The sequence below is a fragment of the Amblyomma americanum genome, chromosome 7 (genome assembly GCF_052857255.1).
Source record: "Amblyomma americanum isolate KBUSLIRL-KWMA chromosome 7, ASM5285725v1, whole genome shotgun sequence".
Classification (NCBI taxonomy): Eukaryota; Metazoa; Arthropoda; class Arachnida; order Ixodida; family Ixodidae; genus Amblyomma; species Amblyomma americanum.
In genome coordinates this window covers 134401058-134423969 of record NC_135503.1, presented here as the reverse complement: position 1 = coordinate 134423969, position 22912 = coordinate 134401058, and the positions used below count along the sequence as shown (strand labels likewise).

Genomic DNA, 22912 nt, shown 5'->3' with positions numbered 1-22912 from the left:
TACAGCCACTCCTGCCAGCGAAGTCGCGCTGCGCAAGTTGCGACCGGTGGAAAGTACGATTGTTGTAGTGGATCGAGTGTTTGGTATTCGTCCTGTGCGCTGCAGGCGGCGTGTGGTTTGCTCTGGCTGGCGCTGAAGCTGTGCTACTGGCCGAACCTAGCGGGCGTGAGACGGGCTATTTCGTATAGCGCGTAGCGTGCTAAATATTCCACTGTTGCCCGAAGAAGAGTAATTCATAGCGTGTGAATAAAACAATGATTCTACTGCTTCTGAAAGTCGTCTCTCCTGGCTGACGGGCTACTCACGAACCGAAAGGAATGCGTGAACCGTGCGCCTACAAAACGAGCGTGACTCCTGCGTCCCAGCGTTTATCGAGATTCTTCTGGGCAGATAAAATGCACGTCCAAGCATTACTGGCTGCCCCATAATATAGATTCCTACAACGGCTGTGCCACAGCTGTGTGCGTGCATTGCCGCAAACGGCAATCATTTATTGGCGACGACAGTGAAAGCAGCTGAACGTTGACAAGTAAGAGCTCTTACCAGGGAAGCCACCGCTGCTTTCATCCTGAGGTGCAAAAAGGATAAAGATATCACAAATACCCACGGACGGGAGCTGCTGCCTTCGTAGCCTTCGCCTTCTGTCATGCTGGTGCGACAGGAAAAAATGCTCCCCGCTCATTAAATGGCAGAGCAGCGGCGGCGGTTCTGAAATGAACAAGAGCACCTGCTTTTCACATTATAAATCAACACGCGCGTCTGTCGTCCCAGAATGCTCTAGCAGCATGTAGTCTATCCGCTGCCCCACCCCCGAACCGCCGGCTGAAGGCGGCTATCGGTTGCCCAGCACGACCGCATGACAGTCACAGGCCAACGGTCTATGGGCGTTTAACGTCCCAAAGCGACTCAGACTATGAGGGACGCCATAGTGAAGGCCTCCGGAAATTTCAACCACCTTGGGTTCTTCAACGCGCACTGACATCGTCCAGTACACGGACGTCTAGAATTTTGCCTCCATCGAAATTCGACCTCCGTGGCCAGTATCGCGCCCGCGTCTTTCGGGTCAGCAGGCGAGTGCCATAACCACTGAAACACCGCGGAGGCGTCCATGACAATGAATTACGGTTATACACGTGCTTAGGCCAAAACATTCGCAAATTTTATGTCCTACTGCATTTATTGTTTATTTTCACATAGCGACCTTACGAGACACTCAAGAATAGCCGTTAAGAACCAAGACAACGGTCCCTCCATAAGATTCCGTGCCTTCACGCACATGACCAACTGCTTCAAGCGCGTATGAAGACCCTCGAAGTGGCCAACACGTTTTGTTTATAGTCATTGGATAGACACATCGTTCATAAAAATAGTGAATCAGACGAAGTGGAGCAATAAGAGCGTGCCCATGATCCAAAGCGACACTTCGTCCGTCAAGTCGAAGAAACCTGATATGTAGTGTTCCATGCCGCACGCCTAAATATCGTTGCAAGGGCGTCCTTATCCATCACTATGGCAATAACGCAGTGGCTTCGAAAAGGAATCCAGACATGATAAAACTCGTATGAGTATTTGCGAGTAGGTAGTGCGTAGTTACAGCGAAACTGTAGATAGTTTATACTGTTCCGTACTCAGCAGGCACTGAGTACGTATGGGGCGTCTATTTTAGAGGTTTAGTGACGGGTGCGGAGAGCTCAACCCGGCAAGGCCGACCAGCTTCTTAATGTTTTACGCTTCCGATTTCCTCCGCTCCGTCGTCGACACAAAGCACGTTACACTTCTCCCTCCACAGACGAAGCCTCCCACGGCGAGCTAAGCTGTGTCCCGAGGGTTGAATCATTTGAGCGGAGCAATATGCACCACTTGGTATTTCAGGAGCATCGGCCACTGTATGTAAGGCAGAAGACGACATAGCTCAAATCACTGATCCGCTTGAGCACAACAAAAGGGCCAGGAGCTTCTGACACAAACCACGCTTGCGGAGCGACGTCCGCAACCACTCTCGATTGCCAGGGTCATAAGAGATGGGCTGGTGGCGGATGTCGCAGCGGTGTTTAGAGCTGTGCTGCGAGTCTAAACTGCGGAGGCGGGCAATTAGACGTGCTTCGACAGCTAGGAAGATAGTGGCGGCGATGGAAGGCTCGTCGTGGACAGAAAAAGGAAGGATGATGTCGATGCAGCGGCGGGGAACGCGAGCGTACAGAAGGTAAAATGGGCTGTAACCAGTTGTTTCATCTCTGTGTAGTATTGTACGCATATGTAATAAAAGGGAGGATGCCGTCCCAGTTCCTATGATCAGGACCGACGTACACTGCCAGGATAGTGGTGAGCCGCCGTTTTGTGCGTTGAACGAGGCCATTCGTTTGTGGATGATACGGTGTCGAGTCATGAAAATCGCATTCGCAGCGACGAAGAAGTTCTTCGACAACATCCACAGTGAATTGGCGTCCACGATCACTGATCGATGAGAACGCGAAAAGGCCCATGACGGAGAATGAGAAAGTGCAGGATAAAAATAGACACATCGGAAGCAGTGGCGGATATTATGGCGGCTGTTTCACAGTATCGAGTTAGGTGGTCAACACACATGATCGCCCAGCGGTTACCATTCGCAGACCGGGGATAAGGGCATAACAGCTCTATACCCACTTGCTCAAATGGTGTGGCCGGAGGGATGAAATCGTACACTTGGCCTGGCGAACACGACGCAGAGATCTTAAAACGCTGGCACTGAACACAGCTGGCTACGTATAATTGAATCATTTGACGCATTTTGGGCCAGTAAAAACGTTCTTGTGTGCGGTGAAGGGTCCGGGCAACTCCCAAGTGGCCAGACGTGGCATCATCGTGCATCAGTTGAAGAAAAGGGATGCGAAGGCTTTCCGGCACGACGGGAAGGAACCGTGTACCGCCGGGTTTGAAATTCTTCTTTTAATGTAAACCACCGCGAATACAGAAACGGGCAGCAGGGGAATAACTGGAGGCGTCGAAAAGCGCCGTTAGTTCCGTGACCTTGCGCTGTTCAGTCTTGAACTGGTTAGGATCAGGAAGCGTGGGTGATACAGAAGCGAGGCAGACGTTGAAGTTGTCGCCATCGCAACCAGTCGTTGGAAGCGGCAAGCGCGAGAGACAGTCAGCGTCGGCGTGTTGACGACCGCTTATGTACACGAAAGTGATGTTGAGCTCTCCTATTCGCAAAGCCCTGCGGGCAAGTCGGCAGCATGGTTCGCGGTTCACGAGCCGACAGAGGGAATGATGATCGGTGACGATGGTAAAAGCATTGCCGTACAGGTAGGAGCGAAAGCGCTGCACAGCAAGAACTACCGCGAGGCCCTCTTGTTTGGTAACTGTGTAGTTCCGTTCCGACTTGCTCAACGACCGGCTGGGATAAGCTATCACAAGCTGATCTCCGCCGTGGCGCTGGATGAGCACCGCGCCAACTCCGACACCATTGGCGTCGGTGAGAACTTCTATGGGAGCAGACGGCCAGAAATGGCTCAGGATAGGACCCGACGTCAGGAGAAATTTTAGATGCCGGAATGTAGACTCACAGTCAGGGGACCACTGGAATGGCACGTCTTTCTGTAGGAGACACTTGAGAGGGGAGGCGATGTCGGTAAACCGCGGAACAAAACGGCGAAAATACGAACATAGCCCTAAAAACTGCTCAATCTCTTGACTGATTGCGGCGCTGTGCCGTTGGTGACAGCCTAAACTTTCTGGGGATCCGACCGGACACCGTCCTTTTCAAACAATTGACCGAGGACCATTATTTGCCGTTCGCCGAAGTGACACTGCTTAGAGTTAAGTACCAGGCCCGCTCTTTCACTGCAGTCGAGGACGATAGCGAGGCAGCTGTTATGTGAGCTAAAGGTCTTCCCAAAGAACACAACATCATCAAAATAACACAAACAAATCTGCCACTTCAAACCGCGCAAATATTGTTCATAAATCTTTCAAATGTGGCAGGTGCATTGCATAGTCCAAAAGACATAAAATTAAATTGATACAGTCCATGAGTTGTGAGAAATGCCGCCATTTCTTTATCGTTCGAGCGCACTAGTATTTGCCAGTACCCTGACCTCAAATCAACGGAGAAAAAGTATGAGGCAGAGTGAAAACAGTTGATGGCATCGTCTATATGCGTGGGAGCAGATACACATCTTTTATTTTGATGAAAATTAGGCGACGATAGTCTACGCAGAATCGCCACGTATTACCTTTCTTCTTCACGAGGATAACTGGAGCTGCCCAAGGGCCTGAAGATTCCTAGATAACTCCCAGGTTTAAAGTCATGAACTTGGTCTATTAGCCCACGTTCGTTCGGTGATACGTGGTAAGGCCTCTGTCGTATTGGAGGTGCGCTGCCAGTATCAACCACATGGTGAATGCGAGAACGTGGAACGGATGCTTGAATGTCTCTGGAGAAATCAAACACAGAAAATTGCTTCGAAAGCATCTCCACCATAATGCGGCGCCTGTTTGTGGAAAGAGACCTATTAATCACAGCCTGATCTTTCGGCTCTTCACAGCGGGGTCCTGGATCTTCAAAAGCGCGGTTACTGAGCGCCGCCACTGAAACAGATAAGCCTTCTTCGTAATTTGCGAGTTTCATGCCACGCAGTAATACGGCGGGCTCTTCCGAATAGTTCACTGTCCACAGCGTGGTGTGGCCACTAGTAACGGGTTCTATGCAATGAGACACAAGGACGCTCTTCTTAGCACACGTAAATGCAGTAGATTCCATCACGGCGTCAAAGGTGTAACACAAAATTTTTGATCAAACAACCGGCAAATATCCTGCGGACATCGCCTGGACAACTGTGTCTCCTGACACAGAGAACGCTAAAAAATCAACTGAGAAGCTTTCCAGAAGAGCCCACATCAGAGTAGCGTTGAATGATATCCCTCCAGTACATCAGTATAATGTTGCACCGCACTGCTGCAAAAAGTAAATTCCAAGTATGACGTCACGCGTAAAATGCGACAGCAGAGTAAATTCAGTCCTGAACACTTGTCCACCGGTGCGCCGAGGCGATAGTGAGCGCCGATGACGTGAAGGTGGTGGTGTCAGGCTGCGGTCAGACGCAGGCGAGGCATTTTGCAGCAGTGCCGAACGGTAGCTACCCCAAGAGGACGGTAGCGTTGGGTGCTGAACCTTAACATCGGGGTTGAGAGAAGCGTTCGACCACGAGCGGTGATCTTGTTGCATCGAGCCTCGTCGGAGGCAATACCAGGATATATATCCGGTCATGCCACAGCGGTAACACACAGGTGGAGGACGCCAGCGGCCAACGTACGGCGCTTGCCAAGCGTGGTCAGAGCGTTGGTTGTAGTGAAGTCGAGGCTGTTGTCGCGCGAAATCTGCTGTGTAGGCGCCCCGTCTTCACACAGACTGATAAGGAGACCGTAAATTGCAGGGTCTCCAATCAGCAAAATTCTGCGCACCGTAAGCTAGAACCCAAGAAGTGGATGGTGTTGCGGGCTCCACCTGCAATGCGCAATCGTCTTGCTGGCCGTCACCCCGGCGCACAGGGTTTTGATGCCGGAGGTGTTCCTCGAGCCTAATTTGGGGAATCATGTCAGCCATCGACTCAGGAGCAGCGACGGAGGTGACATTAGCCAGGTGACCAAATTTCGGGACAATACGACGAAGCTTCAAGGCCTCGAACGCTCTGCAGTGCCTGATGACGTCGGCAGTAGACTTCAAACTGTCATTGGTAATAAGGAAGTTGTAGACATATTCAGCGATCCCTTTAAGGAAGCGTCCAACCTTATCTTCTTCAGCCTCACGAAGCCTCACCAGGTAATTGGGCGCTTCTTTTTGGCAGATCCGTCACCAAAACACTTCTTGATTTTTTCTGTAAAACGCTCCCACGTGGTAAGGGAGTCTTCATGGTTGTCAAATCAAATCAGCGCTGTCTCTTCCATAAGAAAACGACATTGGCTCGCTTCACTGTAGCATCCCATCGGTTATACCGACTTATTCGCACGTAATTAGTGAGCCACTCGCTGACGTCTTCGTCGGAGCTTCCAGCAAATGTGCGCGGTTCATGGTGATGCTGCCAGTGACTCGCTGCGAGTGCTGCTTGCTCGGCGTTGCCATGCTGAGGCATATCCATTGAAATAGGGGGTAATCCAACATCTCTGTGGCACCGTCGGGGACCAGAGGGATCCGTGTTGTCACCCAGCACCTCCACCACAACTGTTACGTACTGAGCAGGCACTGAGCACGTCTGGGGAGTGTATTTAAGAGGTTTAGTGACGGGGGCGGGGACCTTAACCCGGCCTGGCCTACCAGCTTCTTTTTACTCTACGCTTCCGATTTCCTCCGCCTCGTCGTCGACAGGAAGCACGTTACAATATATTTTACCAATTGGTTGGTTAACTTATACCACCTCTCTGAAATGATTGTTCTACTATGTAGTTGGTTATTCTTGCAATTGTGATGATTATTTTTAAATTTTCGAATTAAAGCAATATAGTTTCACGTAGATGTTGCTCGTATATTTTCGTTCACGTTTTATATTTGAAAACATTTTTTGACAACCATTCAGAGACACCATGGAGGTCACGTGGGTGATAATGTCAAAATCAGGTGAACTAACCACTGCAGGTTTACAAGTCATGTCATCGGTCCGTTATTAGGCGGTTTGACACACAGCCAACGCTGTTCAATCGGCAAAACAAGCCAATAACAATTGCGCTGTAAAAAGATTCCCAGTAGGAGATATGGCTGTAGCATCAGAGGAACCATTGGGAGTAAGGGGATCTGACAAATAAACTATGCAGTGCGATCATCAGAAATTCAATATTTGTCTTACTATTGGCGTTCCTTTTAAGGCGAAAAATTCAGACGAGGTGATTACATTTAAAAAAAACAGGCCTGACACCCACTTGTCGGTTTTCTCAGTTGACATAAATGGTTTATATTATTCCATCCCGAATAACGACATGATGAGGAGTGTACAGAACTGCACAGATAGGCATTTATGGTGAGATAGCATTTCGAAATGAGTGTGGCTTGACTTAAAAAAGCTAGTTATAAGTGCTCTAAACATACCTAAAGTCCATGTTCTTGGCTTGGGAAAGTACTATTAGCTAAAAGAGTAGAATCTGCATCGGTTCACCGTAGCGCTCGTGCTGAGAGATGCTTTCCATGCAGAGCGCGACGACGACCTCAGCTGCCTATGTGAGGGGTCGCCGATAATTTGTGCGTTAAGGCATATTGACGATTACCTCTTTGTGTCCGATACCGCAAGTCCGTTCCCTGACTCATACATTTCGGACAACACTGTCTTTTTTTCTTCTGAGTGTATTCAACAATAAACTATTACCGATGAGGTCCCTGCTGACAACTTCAAAAATTTATTCGAAAGTTAAATTACCTTTTGGGTGCGAATAACGGCTACACACTAGCAAAATGAGAACTAGAACAGGGGACACAGGACAAGCGCGCACTAACAACTGAGATTTATTGTCGTTTGGTTAATGTGTAGCGCGTTATTCACACCAAATGTACAACCAACTAGCCCACATTGCTGCCTTGCTTAAATTTGCTGGCGGCAATGGCTATTGGACTGCGTATAAAATGCACGCTCTTTACGCTGACTAAGCACCATAAGAAACAAGGCATGCGTTGAGGCAGTCTTGTTGAGTGATGCCGTATTTGCGGCCCACGATCGGTGCCGACGCCACGTGGCAAAGTTGAGAATAAATCGTTATCGCCAGAATCCTTACCGATTATTGAGGCGTTAAAATTGAAGGGTCCGTACAAGCGGAAATGGCGACCGCAATCACGCATGGCCTGGGGCGTCGCGCGTCACCTCGGATATAGTGAATTTTCGTGTCATGGCCTTGAATATAAAAAAACAATCGCGTGTTAATGTCGGATATTAAGAACTTTTGTGTGCTGACCTCTGATTTAACGAACTGAATTGTGCCACCGTGCAACAAACTTTAATGCGTAAACACCAAATATCACGAACTAAAAATGCTCAGCAGAGAGGACAGGCACTTAAAATTCCCGTATCCAAAGCTCCAGACATTACATGCTGAAAAGAAGAGCCATCAGGAAAGTTTGAAAAAATTGGTTTTGGGGAAAGGAAATGATGCAGTAACTGTCTCGCATATCTCATAGGACACCCGAATTAAGCCGCAAGGGAAGGAAGGCGCCAATTTTCGAAACATGGAACCTTTCGTCCTACCAGTTCAAGCCATCTGAAGCCAAGGTACTCTGCTGAGGCTTCAATTTCACCCAAGAGAAGGCACCGAACCCATGAAAGGTTGCATGCGCCTATGAAGGTGCAGTGCGACTCCCGGAAGGAGACGTTCAGGAAAAAGTTCGAACGCAAGACGATGACATCGAACCACTCTCTTGGCCAAGCCGAACGCACGGCAATCCGGAGCTTCCAGGCTAACAAGGATATCGCCATTCTACCGTCAGATAAGGGTAATATTACCATTGTCATTGACCAGTCTTCATAGAAAGAAAAAATGAAGGCCATGCTGCAAAACAAGAACGCTTACCGCCGGCTCCAGAAAGACCCTACTCTTAAGGTGCAGACGTCTCTTCAAAAGGTGCTCGCAGAAATTTCAAGGGCCTTCCCCCGGCCATGAAACGGCATTGTTATAAGCTGCTTTTTACGAGCGGTTCAGCGCCCGCCTATACCGACTGCCAAAGACCAAGGACACCCTTGCGCACAACAGTGGATTCTACAATGCCTCCTTTGTACTCGCTGTCACACTACCTTCACCGTGTTCTGGATCGGCTGGTCAGCAAGGCAGGCACGGACATTGAAAAACTCATCATGTTTGATCAATAAGGTAATAGGTCCCCAGAGAAGACAAGGACGAGACTGTTTCTTTCGATGTCTGTTCGCTGTTTACAGAGGTACCTGGTGCTCCTGCAGTTAAACATGCAAGGAACGCATCGAAAATTATAGCTCGTGGCAAGATCGAACTCCTTTCGACGCAGCGCAACTTTGCCAACATTTGCATTTTGTGGCGATAGCTACATTACGGTAGCATTTCGAGCATTCAGCGTGGCGGGGCCGAGGCGGTGGCGGCGCAGCCACGTGGTCACGTGGTGCGGACCAGCTGCTTCTTCCGGCGGCGCGGTGCGCCGGCGAAACCAAGCTGCGACAGCTGTTCGCATGCGCCGTGCCAAGTGGGACGAAGTTGAAGAAGGAACGCCCAGAGAAGCGGAGCCTCGAAAGACTGACTTCGCAATTAACCGAGCAAGTTCCACTCGGCCAGCTGTAGCTATCGCGTCACTGCAGGTTTAACGAGTGTCTCGCCAACAAGTATTTTACATGCAGAAACAACTTCTACCAGGAGAGTTTTCGCACAGATATGGAGGCAGCCATCTCTGTCACAATGGCTATTATATATATGGAGGCCATCGAAAGCTAAGCTTTCCCCACCTTCCAACCGCGACAAAAAAATACTACACTGCTTCTGCGTAATGGACCGAGAGCACAGGCGACCTTCTGCCACCTAAACGCCACTGAGCCCTCAGTCACACTTACTGCTGGGAAAGAAACAGATGGCTGCCTTCCGTTATTCGACGCTGAGGTGGCCCGTAATCCGACTGGACTTACTTTTCGCGTCCACCGCAAACTCTGGAAGAATATATATCATCTCGTTGTTCTAAACCATGAGATGATATATAATCGAAAACGAATTGCAAAGACACGGCAAACCGTTTTCGTTCATCCAGAACACGGAAAGAAGGTTTTCCCACCAAGGTGGCTCAGTGGTTATGTTGCTCGGCTGCTGACCCGAAATACGTGTTTTCTATTCCGGCAGCAGCGGTCACATTTCAATGGAGGTGAAATACTAGAGGCCCGTATGTTGTGCGACGTTTTCGCCCGTTAAAGATCACCAGATGGTCGAAATTATCAGGAATCCTCCACTACGGCGTCCCTCATATCCTTAGTTGCTTTGGAACGTTAAACCTAATTAAAGTAAACCGAAAGAAAATTGGCTCCACTGAAGTAGCCTGCTTCCAGGGAAAGCGAAGTGATGACGTAACGAAAACGACACGAGCCTCTGTACCGTGTGTTGTAGGAACCTGCGAGCCGCTTGCGCGTATTTGCCGCAAGTACGCCGTCAATAATGCTCCTTTCCAAACGAGCAATATACGGACTCAGCTTGTTAACGTGAAGGACCTCCTCCCCCGTGGAAAGTTTCCAGACGCCGTTTGCAATATTGCTTGCGCCGACTGATCATCAGTGTAGAGATGCTGTGAGAAGTAAACGGAAAGCGCGAAAGCTTGGCAAGACGCGTGCCAGGGTTTTCTAACACAGGCTCCTGTATATAAGTCATTCGCTTAGTCGCCAGGAGCGGCGCGCTATCAGCAGACGCTTATCTTGCGAGTCCGGCGGTCGCTCTCGGTGGATCGCGCAGGTGCTAGTTGCTTCCGAGGTGAAACCCCAGGGATTTATTTGGCGCTATCTGCGATGCGTTTGAAGTGCGGTTCGCGCTGTTTGAAGCAAGTTAGCAGATGGTGCGCGGGGTCTCCGGCAAGTAGCACACGCCACAACGGCCTACCCTGATTGCTTAGTCGTGATGCTGCCATCAGTGGCATGTTAGGAGGCGCTGTTTTATTTCTTGTCCTCAAGTTTACAGCCTTCGTTCTAGCCTCTCCTCAGGCGGCAGCCGTGCTCGTTAATGGAATCTTTCATTCGACAATGGTAGAAGGAACGTTACAATCTGCGTGTAAATATTGCAGAATTCTCAGGCCGTTTAGCTTGAGATTATTTCCTGAAAAGGCTCGGAATGGGGAAATTTTTTCTGAATTATTTTTGAGAGCACGTAAGCCTTCGTTGCTATTGTGATTGCAATTTTTCAATCATGAAGCCCCATAGACGCGATAACTCCTGCATATCACAGCACAAAAATGGGAGAGTAGCTAAATTTTATTAAGTGTCATTTCTTGCTACTGTGGCTGTATACAAATGCGCTATTTTAGTTCAAAGTAGCCTCTAGCCTCCGTGTCAAACAAATGTCTTTTTCTCTCTCGCACAAGGATGTTCGCTTTTATGATGCTCTGAAATAAGCTAGTTAGCCCTGCTGTAGGAAAGACCAAATGGCGTGAATCGCAAAGCGGTCCGCTCATTACAGAAAATTTAAAATGATCATAGGGCATTCTCACGTTCTTTGCCACTTCGGAATGAATGATGCCGTTGTTCAGCCAGGCTTCTGCCCGAGTTGCCAACACGAAGCCTTTCGACTTGAGCACAAGAAATAAAATAGCGCCTCGGAGAGCGTACCCTCATTGCCGGAGGTTACACGCACCATCTGTCGACCCACTCAAAACGGTGCGAAAGCTGTTCAAGCGTGTCGCTGCTGGCATCAAAGAAATATCTGGTGCTTCAGTTTAAAACCAACAAGAACCAGTTATAGCCGAGAGTGATAACCGGGAGCACAAAATAAGGGTCTGCTGATAGCATCGGCTGCTTTCTGGCGGTGAAGCTAATTAGTTATGCGAGCCAGCGTTAGAAAACACTGTGCCACGATCCGCTACGCTGTAGCGCTTTCCATTTACTTCTGACAGCACTTCGGCGAAACATTACTTCAGGCGAACGACGTGCGTAACGAATAAGTAGGGCAGTTTTAGTTCACGTACGAAGAAGCTTCCCGTACTGCGTAGAGCTCTTACGGATGACCAGTGCGCATGCGCGGAACGCGCAGGGTCTGCGCAGGGGAGTGAAACTTCCTATACCTCTCAGCAGCCAAGAATAACACACGGTAGCGACAATTCCTCCTTCAGTTACTTTCATAGCGAATGGTGTACGAGTTGTCTCCAAGACAACGGATGACTGCAACACGCGGGCGCGCCGGGTGTTCGCGTGGTATCTGTTTCACGCGTGGGCTAGTACGAAATCGGGCCCGCTAGTGGAGGTTGGCGATTGTGCCGTTGTCTGTCCGCTGCGCGCGCCCGCGCGCCGCGCTTTACTTGGGTTTTTGCGCACCCTTTCTCTGCTGTCGCAGCATGCTAATATTAGTTCCGCTGCTTGTCAACAATGGTAGGTAACCGCAGCGCTTGGCCAAGGGCAGGTAGGGATCGCTGTTATGAGAGGGACATAACTCGAAGAATAAGATTGGGGTGGAGCGCATATCTCAGATTTTCTCAGATTATGAATGGAAATTTCCCGCTGTCCCTCATACACACTTGCATCTTATACCGCGGTACTCATCTGTGGGGCAGAAACGTGGAGTCTTGCGAAAAGTGTTCACCTTAAGTTAAGGACAACGTAGTGAGCTATGGAAAGAAAAATGATGGGTGTAACATTAAGATACAAGAAGCGGCCGGAGTGCGTGAGGGAACAAACGCGGGTTAATTACATCCTAGCCAAAATTCAGATGAAGAAATGGGTGGGGCAGGCAATGTAATTCGAAGGCAAAATAACCGCTGATCTTTATAAGTAAACGAGTGGATTTCAACCGAAGGCAAGTGTAGCAAGGATAGCAGAAAGTTAGGTGGACGGATGAGATTTAAAATTTCGCAGTCATACGGTGGGCGCAGATGGCAAGGACACGGTTAATTGGAGAGACATGGGAGAGTTATTCGCCCTGCAGTGGGCATAGTCAGGCTGATGATGACGATTATTACGAATTGGTTTGCTAGTCTATGCTGCTTTACTCCCGCGAAAACGCTTCATCTGGAATCCTGCAGCTGGAGCGAAGTGTCCCTTTGTTCCAGGGGCAGTGTAAAGCTTGAGCGTTGTACAGAAGGGTGATACAGATTGTATGTGTTGCTGTCGCTCAGGTGAGTAAATTTAATGGTGGTCTAGTTTCTAGGGCTTCCTTTTCGTGATGCTTGATTTACAGATATCAGTTAGGTCTTTTTGATCCTGTGATTAAGATTACTTTAAACAACCTTTCGCAGCTAACTTTTTCAGCCGTGCTGCTACGCAAACTCCTGGATACTGAAAGCTTCAAGACGGCGCTTATAAAATGCTCGTTGAGCTCATGTCGAATTTTTTCTGAGCGGGCTCAACATGCTATCTTGAATTCATGTTGAGACCAGGAAGAGCCTGCGTTGGTCGATTGTTGAGGCCGCGTAGAATGTGAACAGAAAAGGGGCCACCATGCAAGATTTGAGCATTCTCAACACAATTTTTTTGTTGCTTTCATGTTGAAATCGTGTTAAATTTACTGGGGTAATTCAACAAATCATTCTGAATCTCGGCTGTGGTAAAAAAAAATCCTAGAATTACATTCGTATTGCACCAGATGACGAACTACCGATTCAATTTTCGGCGGAATTTTAACATTTATTGCTGCAATTTCACGTTCACGTGGTGCTTACAGCCCCAGTCATTTAGTGCTCCACACATAGGCCCAAACTCACGTGTGTGTGTGTGTGTGTGTGTGTGTGTGTGTGTGTGTGTGTGTGTACACATAAATATATACACTCTCGCCTAAAAAACCGTCAGGCAAAGAGCATGGAACAGTATTGCACACGAGGCTATAACACGAACTAAGAGTTCACAACTTCATCATCTAAAGCACCGTCTGAGCTTCACCCTTATATACTCCTACACAGGGGTGTCCGCATCTGTGCAGGTAGAGGCCTGTCGATCAGCAAAGTTATATCAGTTATTACTGTTTCTATTTAATTATTTTATGTGTAGTAGAAGTAACAAATTTCACTTGCGACATTCTGTTAGTTGAATATCTTGATTCATTCATAAACGACAGAAATAAAGCGTTCAATAAGCGCCCTCTATTTGAGCGCACATACATGTCTTCCAAAGAATGTGTTTAAAAACCATATTGTACTACTGGCACTTTTTTCTGTGCAAGAAAAGTGTTTTGAGCGGTTTACTAGACTTAACAGGTGCTGAATGCTTTCTTAATATGCATAATGCAATAAAGTTTTGTTTACACGATGCGTGTCAAAATTAGTCCTGAATTCATTTAGTTAGGCTTTGACACGACCACCACGATTCTGTACGATTCAACATAAATTCAACATAAATTACTCAACAAATAATGTGTTGAATACGTTCAACAATAATTTTGTTGAAATCGGCATGACTATGGCCAGCAGCTTGCTGGCTTTGGTCACTTGCTATTGTGATGGAGAAGATGCTAATGCTAAGAGAAATCATGCAAGTAGGGCATGCGTCATCGTCTTGATTTCCCTAGCGACCGGGGAGTGCATATTGCAACCGCGCAAAACGACGATGGACGAAGAGAAGAATGCACAAGACACAACGCGGAACCTCAACTGAGGTTTACTACAAGGAAAACCACATATATACAAGGCGCCCGTGTGCTGTGCGATGTCAGTGCACGTTAAAGATCCCCAGGTGGTCGAAATTATTCCGGAGCCCTCCACTACGGCACCTATTCCTTTCTTCTTTCAGTCCCTCCTTTATTCCTTCCCTTACGGCGCGGTTCAGGTGTCCAACAATATATGAGACAGATACTGCGCCATTTCCTTCCCCAAAAAAAAACAATTATTATTATTATACAAGATGCGCAATCACACCTGATAGACAGCAGACACCATCACATGACACTGGCATGCGGGCGCGCGTGGCACAAGTTAGCATCAAGATAGTTGAATTCCTCTTGGATAAGAATACGGAAGTGGTGCTTATGCAACAGTCATTTTCTTTTCTAATGCTGTAGGCTTCAAAAGTATCCCTGCTAAGCTGGGTGGATAATTTTTTCAGGACAATTGTGTCTCGGAACCTGGGTGTGCAGTTAGGGCAATGGCGACAATGTTTCGCCAGTTCACCACCCCCCTCCAATGATTCAATGGCTCCGCGGTGCTCCTGAAGTCTAACATTCAGGCAACGTACTGAGACACAATTGTCCTGAAAAAATTATCGGCCCAGCTTAGCAGGGAACTTTTTGTAGCCTACAGGATTAGAAACGAAAATGACCGTTGCATAAGCACCACTTCCGTATCCTTATCCAAGGGGGAATTCAACTATCTTGATGCTAACTTGTGCCACGCGCGCCCGCATGCCAGTGTCACGTGACGGTGTCTGCTGTCTATCAGGTGTGATTGCGATTCTTGTATATATGTGGTTTTCCTTGTAATAAACCTCAGTTGAAGTTCCGCGTCGTGTCTTGTGCATTCTTCTCTTCGTCGCTCGTCGTTTTGCGCGGTTGCAATATGCACTCCCCTGTTAACCACCAACTAGTCCGCCTTTGGCTTTTAAATGTAATTCCCTAGAGACCATATAAGACACACACACATCATCGTCACATCGTTTTTATCATCATCGTCATCATCATCGGCCAACCCCTGGTAACCTGCTGCTTCGGGAGCCTCCAAAAGAAAACCCGAACAGAGAATCGAAGCCACAGTGGAACGTTCTTTCGAGCTAGTTGGTTCGTTTCGAGGAAACGTACGACTGGGCGAGTAGAACATGGAGAAGAGGCAAGGAAACGAACACTACGCAAGCGCACGCTTGAAGTTGCAATCGTTTCTTTCACTCTTGTCCCTGTCCTATTCGCGCAGACTCAGCTTAACTAAATTAAAGCATTCAAAGCTTGCCATTACATTATCTGAATTGCAGTTAGCTAGACAATCTTAATCGGTGGGCTTCAACAGGATTTCAAAAACCGGGAACTGCGTATGCAAGATGAAACAAGATATTTTCTCTTGGAGAAACCCGCACGGTCTTCATTTAGAATGTCCGCTGATGATTGTGATGTTCATAGAGTAATTAGTGCAAATTTTGTGATTAACATGTCTTGCAAGATGATTTAAACACAATAGCAGGTTGGCGTGCGCGTTGAGATATGGCATTAAATATAAACAAAACAGTTCACGGCACCTTTACAAGAAAACGCGCTTGCCATCCCTAAGATAGAGAATTGGCGACATTACCTTAGGCACAAGTAAGGAATAGAAATATCTGGGAGTCTTTTATCGAATTTACGGTGGAACAGGCACGTTAAATATATTGTAAATAGGGCGGCATCAGTTTTGGGTTTTTTGAGGAGGAATTTCAGTCATCTACCAAGTAACTTAAAACCCAGCTCTACTTCAGTCATGTTCGACCTATACTTGAGTATGCGTGTGTTTGTTTGGATCATCACATAGCTGAGCTCATAGACAAATCAGAAAAAATCCAGAAAAGGGCAGGCAGATTTGCTCTTGGAAATTACAGCCGGAAACTTAGCATGACAGAAAGCAAACATAAAGTTCAATGGCAAGAGCTAAAAGATCGTAGAAGAAATCCTAGATTAAAATTTTTTCATAACATTTATTACTCTACTCTATTTATTTATTACTCTATTTTTACCAGCTGTTGAAATAATATGTAGAGTGACAGTTAACGCTTGTAGCCTTCCTGCTGTAATGCCCTACGGGCGACGCAGGTATCCAATAAACAAATAAACAAATTATGAACAGTTAGATGATGCGACGTGTCAGCACAGAATATTGCCATGTTCCACAGTGCTTATAACTACCACAACATTTTATGTTTTCGCGTAACTTGTCATTTATAAGAGATCGTACCCCTAATTTATCGAAATATGCAATACAGAGGAGTAATTGGCCTAACGAATACTTTCTGAAAGGAGTCCATTTCCATGTTTTGGCGAATGCACCTATGGGCATAAATTTACGATTTGTATGCTCTGCAAAAACTGTTAAAGCTGAGATTAAACATAAATTCTCCGATATAGACTGTGCTGTGTATAACCAACCAAAATTTTGTTCAGCAGATGCTGAGTAGGCTCAATATACATTGGGTTCATGTTGGTTTCCAGTTGATTCAACAAGAGGACAACATGGCGTCAACTGAAGCTCAAAAGTCATTTTTGTAAGTGGGTTTCAATTGAAATCTTGTAACTAGGATTTGGCAAGGAAGTTAGAAGAAACTTTGAAATTGCCCTCTGAAGCAGTGTTGACATGACGAGAATGGACATTGTGCGGAGTGGCAGCAGTAATCAAGCTTAGAGTTGGACAATAAGGTGTTAAAATTGGCAAAAATAAGCTGTGTTCAAGAGTAGTCCTTGTGTGGTCCTTCGTCTCCCTCGCGCCTTCTTCCTGCGATAGCTCTACTCGATGCACTAACCCCGCTCGATACCACGTGACCTGTCCCCTGTCTGAATTTGAACTTCAGCCTTGCCAATGCCAAAATTCGCCTGCATAGAAAAAAGTCTCAGAAAAACAAATATTCACAGTTGGGAGTCGCACCCGCGGCGGGAAGAACATGTTAGCTTCACAGGGTGCTGCGTGCGACCACTAGCGGCTGATCGTAGCAGCGGCCTTGCGTTATACTGAAGCTCTCTCTTCTGTTGTGCATTGCAGAGCGTTGTTTTCATCAACTTCAATCTGCTAGATGCAGCGGCACTTCCCGCTCATCATCGTCTTCTATGTACCACAAACCTATGCCTTCAAACCGATTCACAGCAGCTTCCAAAATTCCACATTTTTGCCCGGCCTTGATCTTGATCTTGAAGCGATAAGCACATGGTGTTCTAATTGGTTAATGCCTTTAAATCTTTCCAAAACTAAGCTCATGTCTTTCACTAACAAGCCATGTATTCCTACCGCCTACTTTCTTGATAACAATAGTGTAGAATTCACCACAAGTTACAAGTATCTTGGCATTAACCTACAATCCGACTTATCATGGAATCATCATATTAATCTCACTCTTGCCTCCGCTAACCGTACTTGAGGACTTCTCCAACATAATTTAAAAGAGGCCGCGACACATGTAAAAAAACTAGCGTACACCACATTAATCCGTCCGAAACTCGAATACGCGTCTGTCATTTGGGATCCTCATCAGAATTATATCATCAGTAACATCGAAGCCCTGCAAAACCGTGCTGCGCGATTCATCTTTTCTGATTATTCATGTTACACCAGCGTCACCTCATTGAAGACTAAAGCCGAGTTAGATAACTTAGCACTGCGCCGAAAAATTTCCCGTCTGTCACTTTTCCACAAGCTTTATCACCATCCTTCCCTTCATGATGAATTCTTTCAGCCACCGCCAGTTATCTTTCCACGTCGCGATCAGCCTTACAAAGTTAAACGCATTAACTGCCAGTCATTCCATTATGCCTATTCTTTTTTACCACGCACAATAACCGAATGGAACGCTTTGCCATCAGAAATTGCCACTGAATCTGATCTAAATAAATTCCAACATCTTATGCACTCATGTTTCAACAACTAAAAAGGTATTTTTTGAGCGTTCTTTTCTTCCGCCTTGTCTTCTTTTTATTTTATATTTTTTTTTGGTACTTCAGCGCACCTTTTCCAGTGTTGTCCTTTTCTTTTTCTAGCGGTGCTGTTATTTATGCTCAAATTTTGCTGTTATGTGCATTGTTGCGACCCTTTCTGTGAATGCCTATTTATGATTATTATTTTGTGATTTCTATTTTATTTTAGTGCAATATCTTTAACCTTATAACAATGCTTTGTACTTACTCCCCCCCCCCCCCCCCCCCCATGTAATACCCTCAAATGAGGGCCTTTGGGGGTATTTTGAATAAATAAATAAATAAAACTGAATATGGTTGATTTGGAGCAGAATTGGTGAGCAACCATAATTGCACTTACCCGCCACAATGGCGACCTATAAATTTGGCGCGGGCCATTCCCAAAATGCTATCGCTCGGCCTTTGAGTTAAACATTGGTTAAACAGTGCCTCTCTTCTACTAAAAATCTTATCGAGCAAGCAAAGCTCTTTCAGTGTGAATTCTTTGAGTCGTCAAGGTAAATTACGTTATAACACTTGTTCAGCGACTTTATCATGTAGTACACTGCACAAGGAAACCTTTTTCTTTGGGGGGGTCTCTACAGCGAGAATTTATTCTAACAAAGGCCTACATTATGCTACTTGCACCATGTCTTGCTAAGGACTCCTTTGCCATTTGCCTTCATAGAATAACTCAAGAGAAGATTCTGATGCAATGACCTACAGGGTGTCAGTGCCTTCATGGCAAAGCAGACGCAACCTGTCAAAGAGACGTTTTACAATGCTTACTCTCGTCATTTATATCACCCTTCATTCCCCATCTTTTTAAAAAGTTCTTCCGCGGTTCAGTCCTGTTGTCCAGCCATTGTATGACTACTGACAATGCACTCACATGGCATTTAAAACCATGCACACATGTTACCGAACAGACATATGTACCTTGTGGGTGGTACAACTTGTACTAGACGACGGACAAAAGCAAGAAGATAACATAGACGAGCGATCGTCTGTGTTGTCTCCTTGATTTTTTCCGTCTATTTCACGCTGTACCACCCACAATCATTTATCACCAACTCGGATAGCAATATATCCTTAAATATAAGTTCCTCTGAGGGTTTCATCATGGTAGTCTTTAAAAAAAATGGTGATAAATTGAATACAAAATGAGCAGCGCCACATAGTAAGCTTTAAAAACGCCCCCTCGTTGCCAATAAACTCTAGAGATTTTGTAAACTGCCGTAAATTAATTGCTGTAAATGCGTAGGAAGAGAAACTTGAAACTGCAAAATTTCTTGTAAACGTGTTTACATATAAATTGCCTTTAAATATAACTTTCCATCGTTTTGATAATTTCGATATCTTAATCCCCACTCCTGACTGATTTTGTTCACATTATAACCCCTTTCTCCATTGTACGTACAGTACCATGTAAACAATTTTGTGTTTTTCATGTTTCTGATGAGCTTCGCACTTTGTTCGTACTTATAAGCCACTATACAAACTGTACGTTCCATTGTTAAATGCTGTCTCTGATGCACTCTCTTGTATGTTATTGTTCTCACGTGTCACCTGTTGTTTATATGTAGAGGGGCGAGGACCAGTCAAGCTGCGGTTGCAGCTTTTAGCCTCGTCTTCCCTCATCGTTGATGGAAAATAAAGCTTATCTATTTATCTATTTTATCTATCAAACGCAGATTTTATAGGGCAATTTCTGCTGGTAAAAGTCTGCCCTAAAGATATTCGGGTGAAGTTATTTAACCAGTACAGCTGCGTTTAAAGCATGACAAGGGTCAGAAATAAATTGCATGTTAGAGAAACTTCAGTTCCATTGCAGAATTCCACTGCCACATTCCTGTACTCTCTCTGTGCCACCTCTTCTTTTTCTATGATGCACGTGAGTCTTGCAATCGAGAACGACTCACTCTTTGGAAATGTAAGTCCAACGAATACAAGCATAAAATTTAACAGACACGCACTCCTGCGGCTTCTTTTCAATGTATTCTATCGTCACTACGGTAGCTGGACCAAAAAAATGGGCGGTGGTTTAGCTCTGGTTAAACTTGGAGTGACGTGATAGCTACAGCTGGACGAACGAAACTTGCTCAGTTGAATTGCAAAGTCTTTCTTTCGCCGCTCTGTTTCGCTGGGCGTTCTTTCATCTTCGTCACAGTTGACACGGCGCATGTGCACAGCTGTGGCAGCTCGGTTTCGCTGGCAGCAGCGGCTGCTCCGCATCACGTGGCTGGTCACGTGACCGACCATGTGACGAACCACGTGATCAGCAACAGCGCCGCGCCACTGCCAGCTGCTCCGCACCACGTGACAGCGTAGCGGCGTCGCCACCGCCACGGCGCCGCCACGCTAAAGGCTCGAAATGCTACCTTAATGTAGCCATCGCTACAATAATTGGCGGTGGTTTAGCCGTGGTTAAACCTGGAGTGACGCGGTAGCTACAGCTGGCCGAGTGGAACTTGCACAGTTCAATTGCAAAGTCAGTCTTTCGCCTCTACGTTTCGCTGCGCGGTCCTTCTTCATTTTCGTCCCACTTGAGACGGCGCATGCGCACAGCTGTGCAGCTCGGTTTCGCAGGCGCGCCGCACTTCCGGCAGCAGCAGCTGTTCCGCATTACGTGCTGATCACGTGACCAACCACGTGACAAACCATGTGATCAGCCACAGCGCCGCGCCGCCGGCAGCTGCTCCGCCCCAAGTCACCAACCGCGTTACAGCGTGGCGGCGCCGCCACGCTTAAAGCTCGAAATGCTACCGTAATGTAGCCTACGCTACAAAACAAAAATTCTCTCTTTCCAGAGAAAGGTCCACGCACCTACCCCACATATGTAAAGCCTTAAACATCGAACAAACTCGTGCTACATTCAGAGACCTGAAAACATGTGGAGGGCTGACACGTTAGAGGCAGAATTTTAGCTGGTCGGGGATTCTAAGTTAGCTACTTGGGTGGACGACAATATTTACAACGTAAGCATTTTGCAGTCTTTTGTTAGACCGCGTATAATTTTTCTCCTCGTTAAAAGCACGCGAACGCTTTTGTTAAAAAAGCGAAGGCCTCGATGAAAAATATCAGTGCCGGCCTCCTCGACGCAACTAATTTTTATTCAAGTACCACGCGGCTGATGTAGCCTTCTTGCTGATAACATTAGATACAGCTGTAGAGGAAATGCACAAAAAGAGGAATATTGCTCAATATGACATAAATCCAGTACGTTTAAAGTTCCCAGTGGGTATCCAGGAAATGCTTTGATCCAATTCAGTGCGCAGTTCTTTTGGACGCATCACAAAACAGGACATGTAATGTGAAAATCGGTATTACTGGATTAAATAACTACTTGCTTCAAAAACCGCACTGCTGTGTTCTAGTGGGCGCAGGCAGCTTACTTGTTGTTGTAGTGGTGGTCGTCGTTGTAGTAGTTGTAGTTGTAGTGCTTGTAGTTGTCGTGGTAGATGTTGTGCTTGTCGTGGTGGTTGTGCTCGTCGTTGTGGTCGTGCTTTCTGTCGTTGTCGTGCTGCTGGTGGTCGTGATCGTGGTTAGTGCGGTGGTGGTCGTAGTGCTTGGAGTTTCGCTCTGCTCTGATTTTTCGAGAAGAAGGCGAACGGAAAGCACTAAAGCCACGATATTTTTACGCGGCTTTCAACAAGCTTTGTAAGCGCCGAAGTGGTCGTAGATATGAGCGCATTTAAATAAAGTCGAAATCCTAAACAAATTGGGTGAAATTATTCCGAAAGCGGTGTTCAAAATCTAGAATTCTATAAACGAGCAGCTAGCAACAACAATCCGTTAGGCGTGTTGCTGGCATTGGATAATGCCCCGGAAGTTTCCTGCAGAAACCCTATTTTGCGCGCAGCAATATGATCTGACGTCGCCTTTTAAAGCACAATAACGCTTTTTAACGGCTCCTATATCATCCCGTTGTCGCAAATGTTGAGCCTTTTATTGCATTTCTATAGAAGGGCTCAAGCGCAAAATCGCTCATTGCCAATGCTGCGAAAAGAGCTGGTGATTATTCCACAATTTTATGCTTGGTACTTGTCCAGTGCCTGCTCACCAGCCGAACACTCGCCCGTTGTTGCTGATTGTCTTTCCACTGCATCTACATGCACCATATATCACTTACACGTAGCTCCAAGATGAAAGAGAACAGCCAGTTGGCACACCAGAATGACCTTTCGAGTAAGTTCTCCACTCATGTCGAAACTCTCACCTGGGGATTCAAAGTTACTTAGCGGAAAGAAAAGCTATCCTTTTCACACGTACTTACGGAGGAATTAATGGTTAAATACAGATAGTACATTCCCTTTCAATCTAAATCTATCTGTACTTTGCAGAACAGCATAATATAAACCGCACGGAGACAAGAGTAGGAACTAGGTGTTTCACTTACCACTCAATGCTTTGGGAAAGAAAATGAATACAGTTACTTTCAGTTCACACAAAAAACAAAAACCAACGCATACTTTTCGAAATGGTAGAATTGACACAGGACTCAGTATTTGGCATCCTCAGAGCACAAACAATATCAATTACAAGTCTTGTGCATGATATAGTTTACCATACGAACTCAATAAGTCGTTAAGTAATGCGTTTGGGTTCGATAGTGGCCCCTAGTGAGCATGTACTCTACAAATGTAGCAACACGTTTGAGGACATAGGATGCAAAACGTTGTCGCTTGAAGAAAACCTGAAAAGAAAATTATCA

General features: G+C 46.4%; 1 protein-coding gene across 1 annotated transcript in view; it reads right to left on the bottom strand.

Annotated features, from left to right (window-relative positions):
- LOC144097471 (uncharacterized) overlaps positions 1–22656 on the bottom strand; it is a 53037-nt gene extending 30381 nt beyond the window's left edge. Inside the window, exons 1-2 of the mRNA XM_077630191.1 lie at positions 21594–22656; positions 544–708 (exon numbers count right to left, since the gene is read on the bottom strand). Coding sequence (XP_077486317.1) covers positions 544–682 — 139 coding nt within the window. The 5' untranslated portion in view covers positions 683–708; positions 21594–22656. The remainder of the gene's footprint in view (positions 1–543; positions 709–21593) is intronic.
- Between the last annotated feature and the right edge of the window lie 256 nt (positions 22657–22912).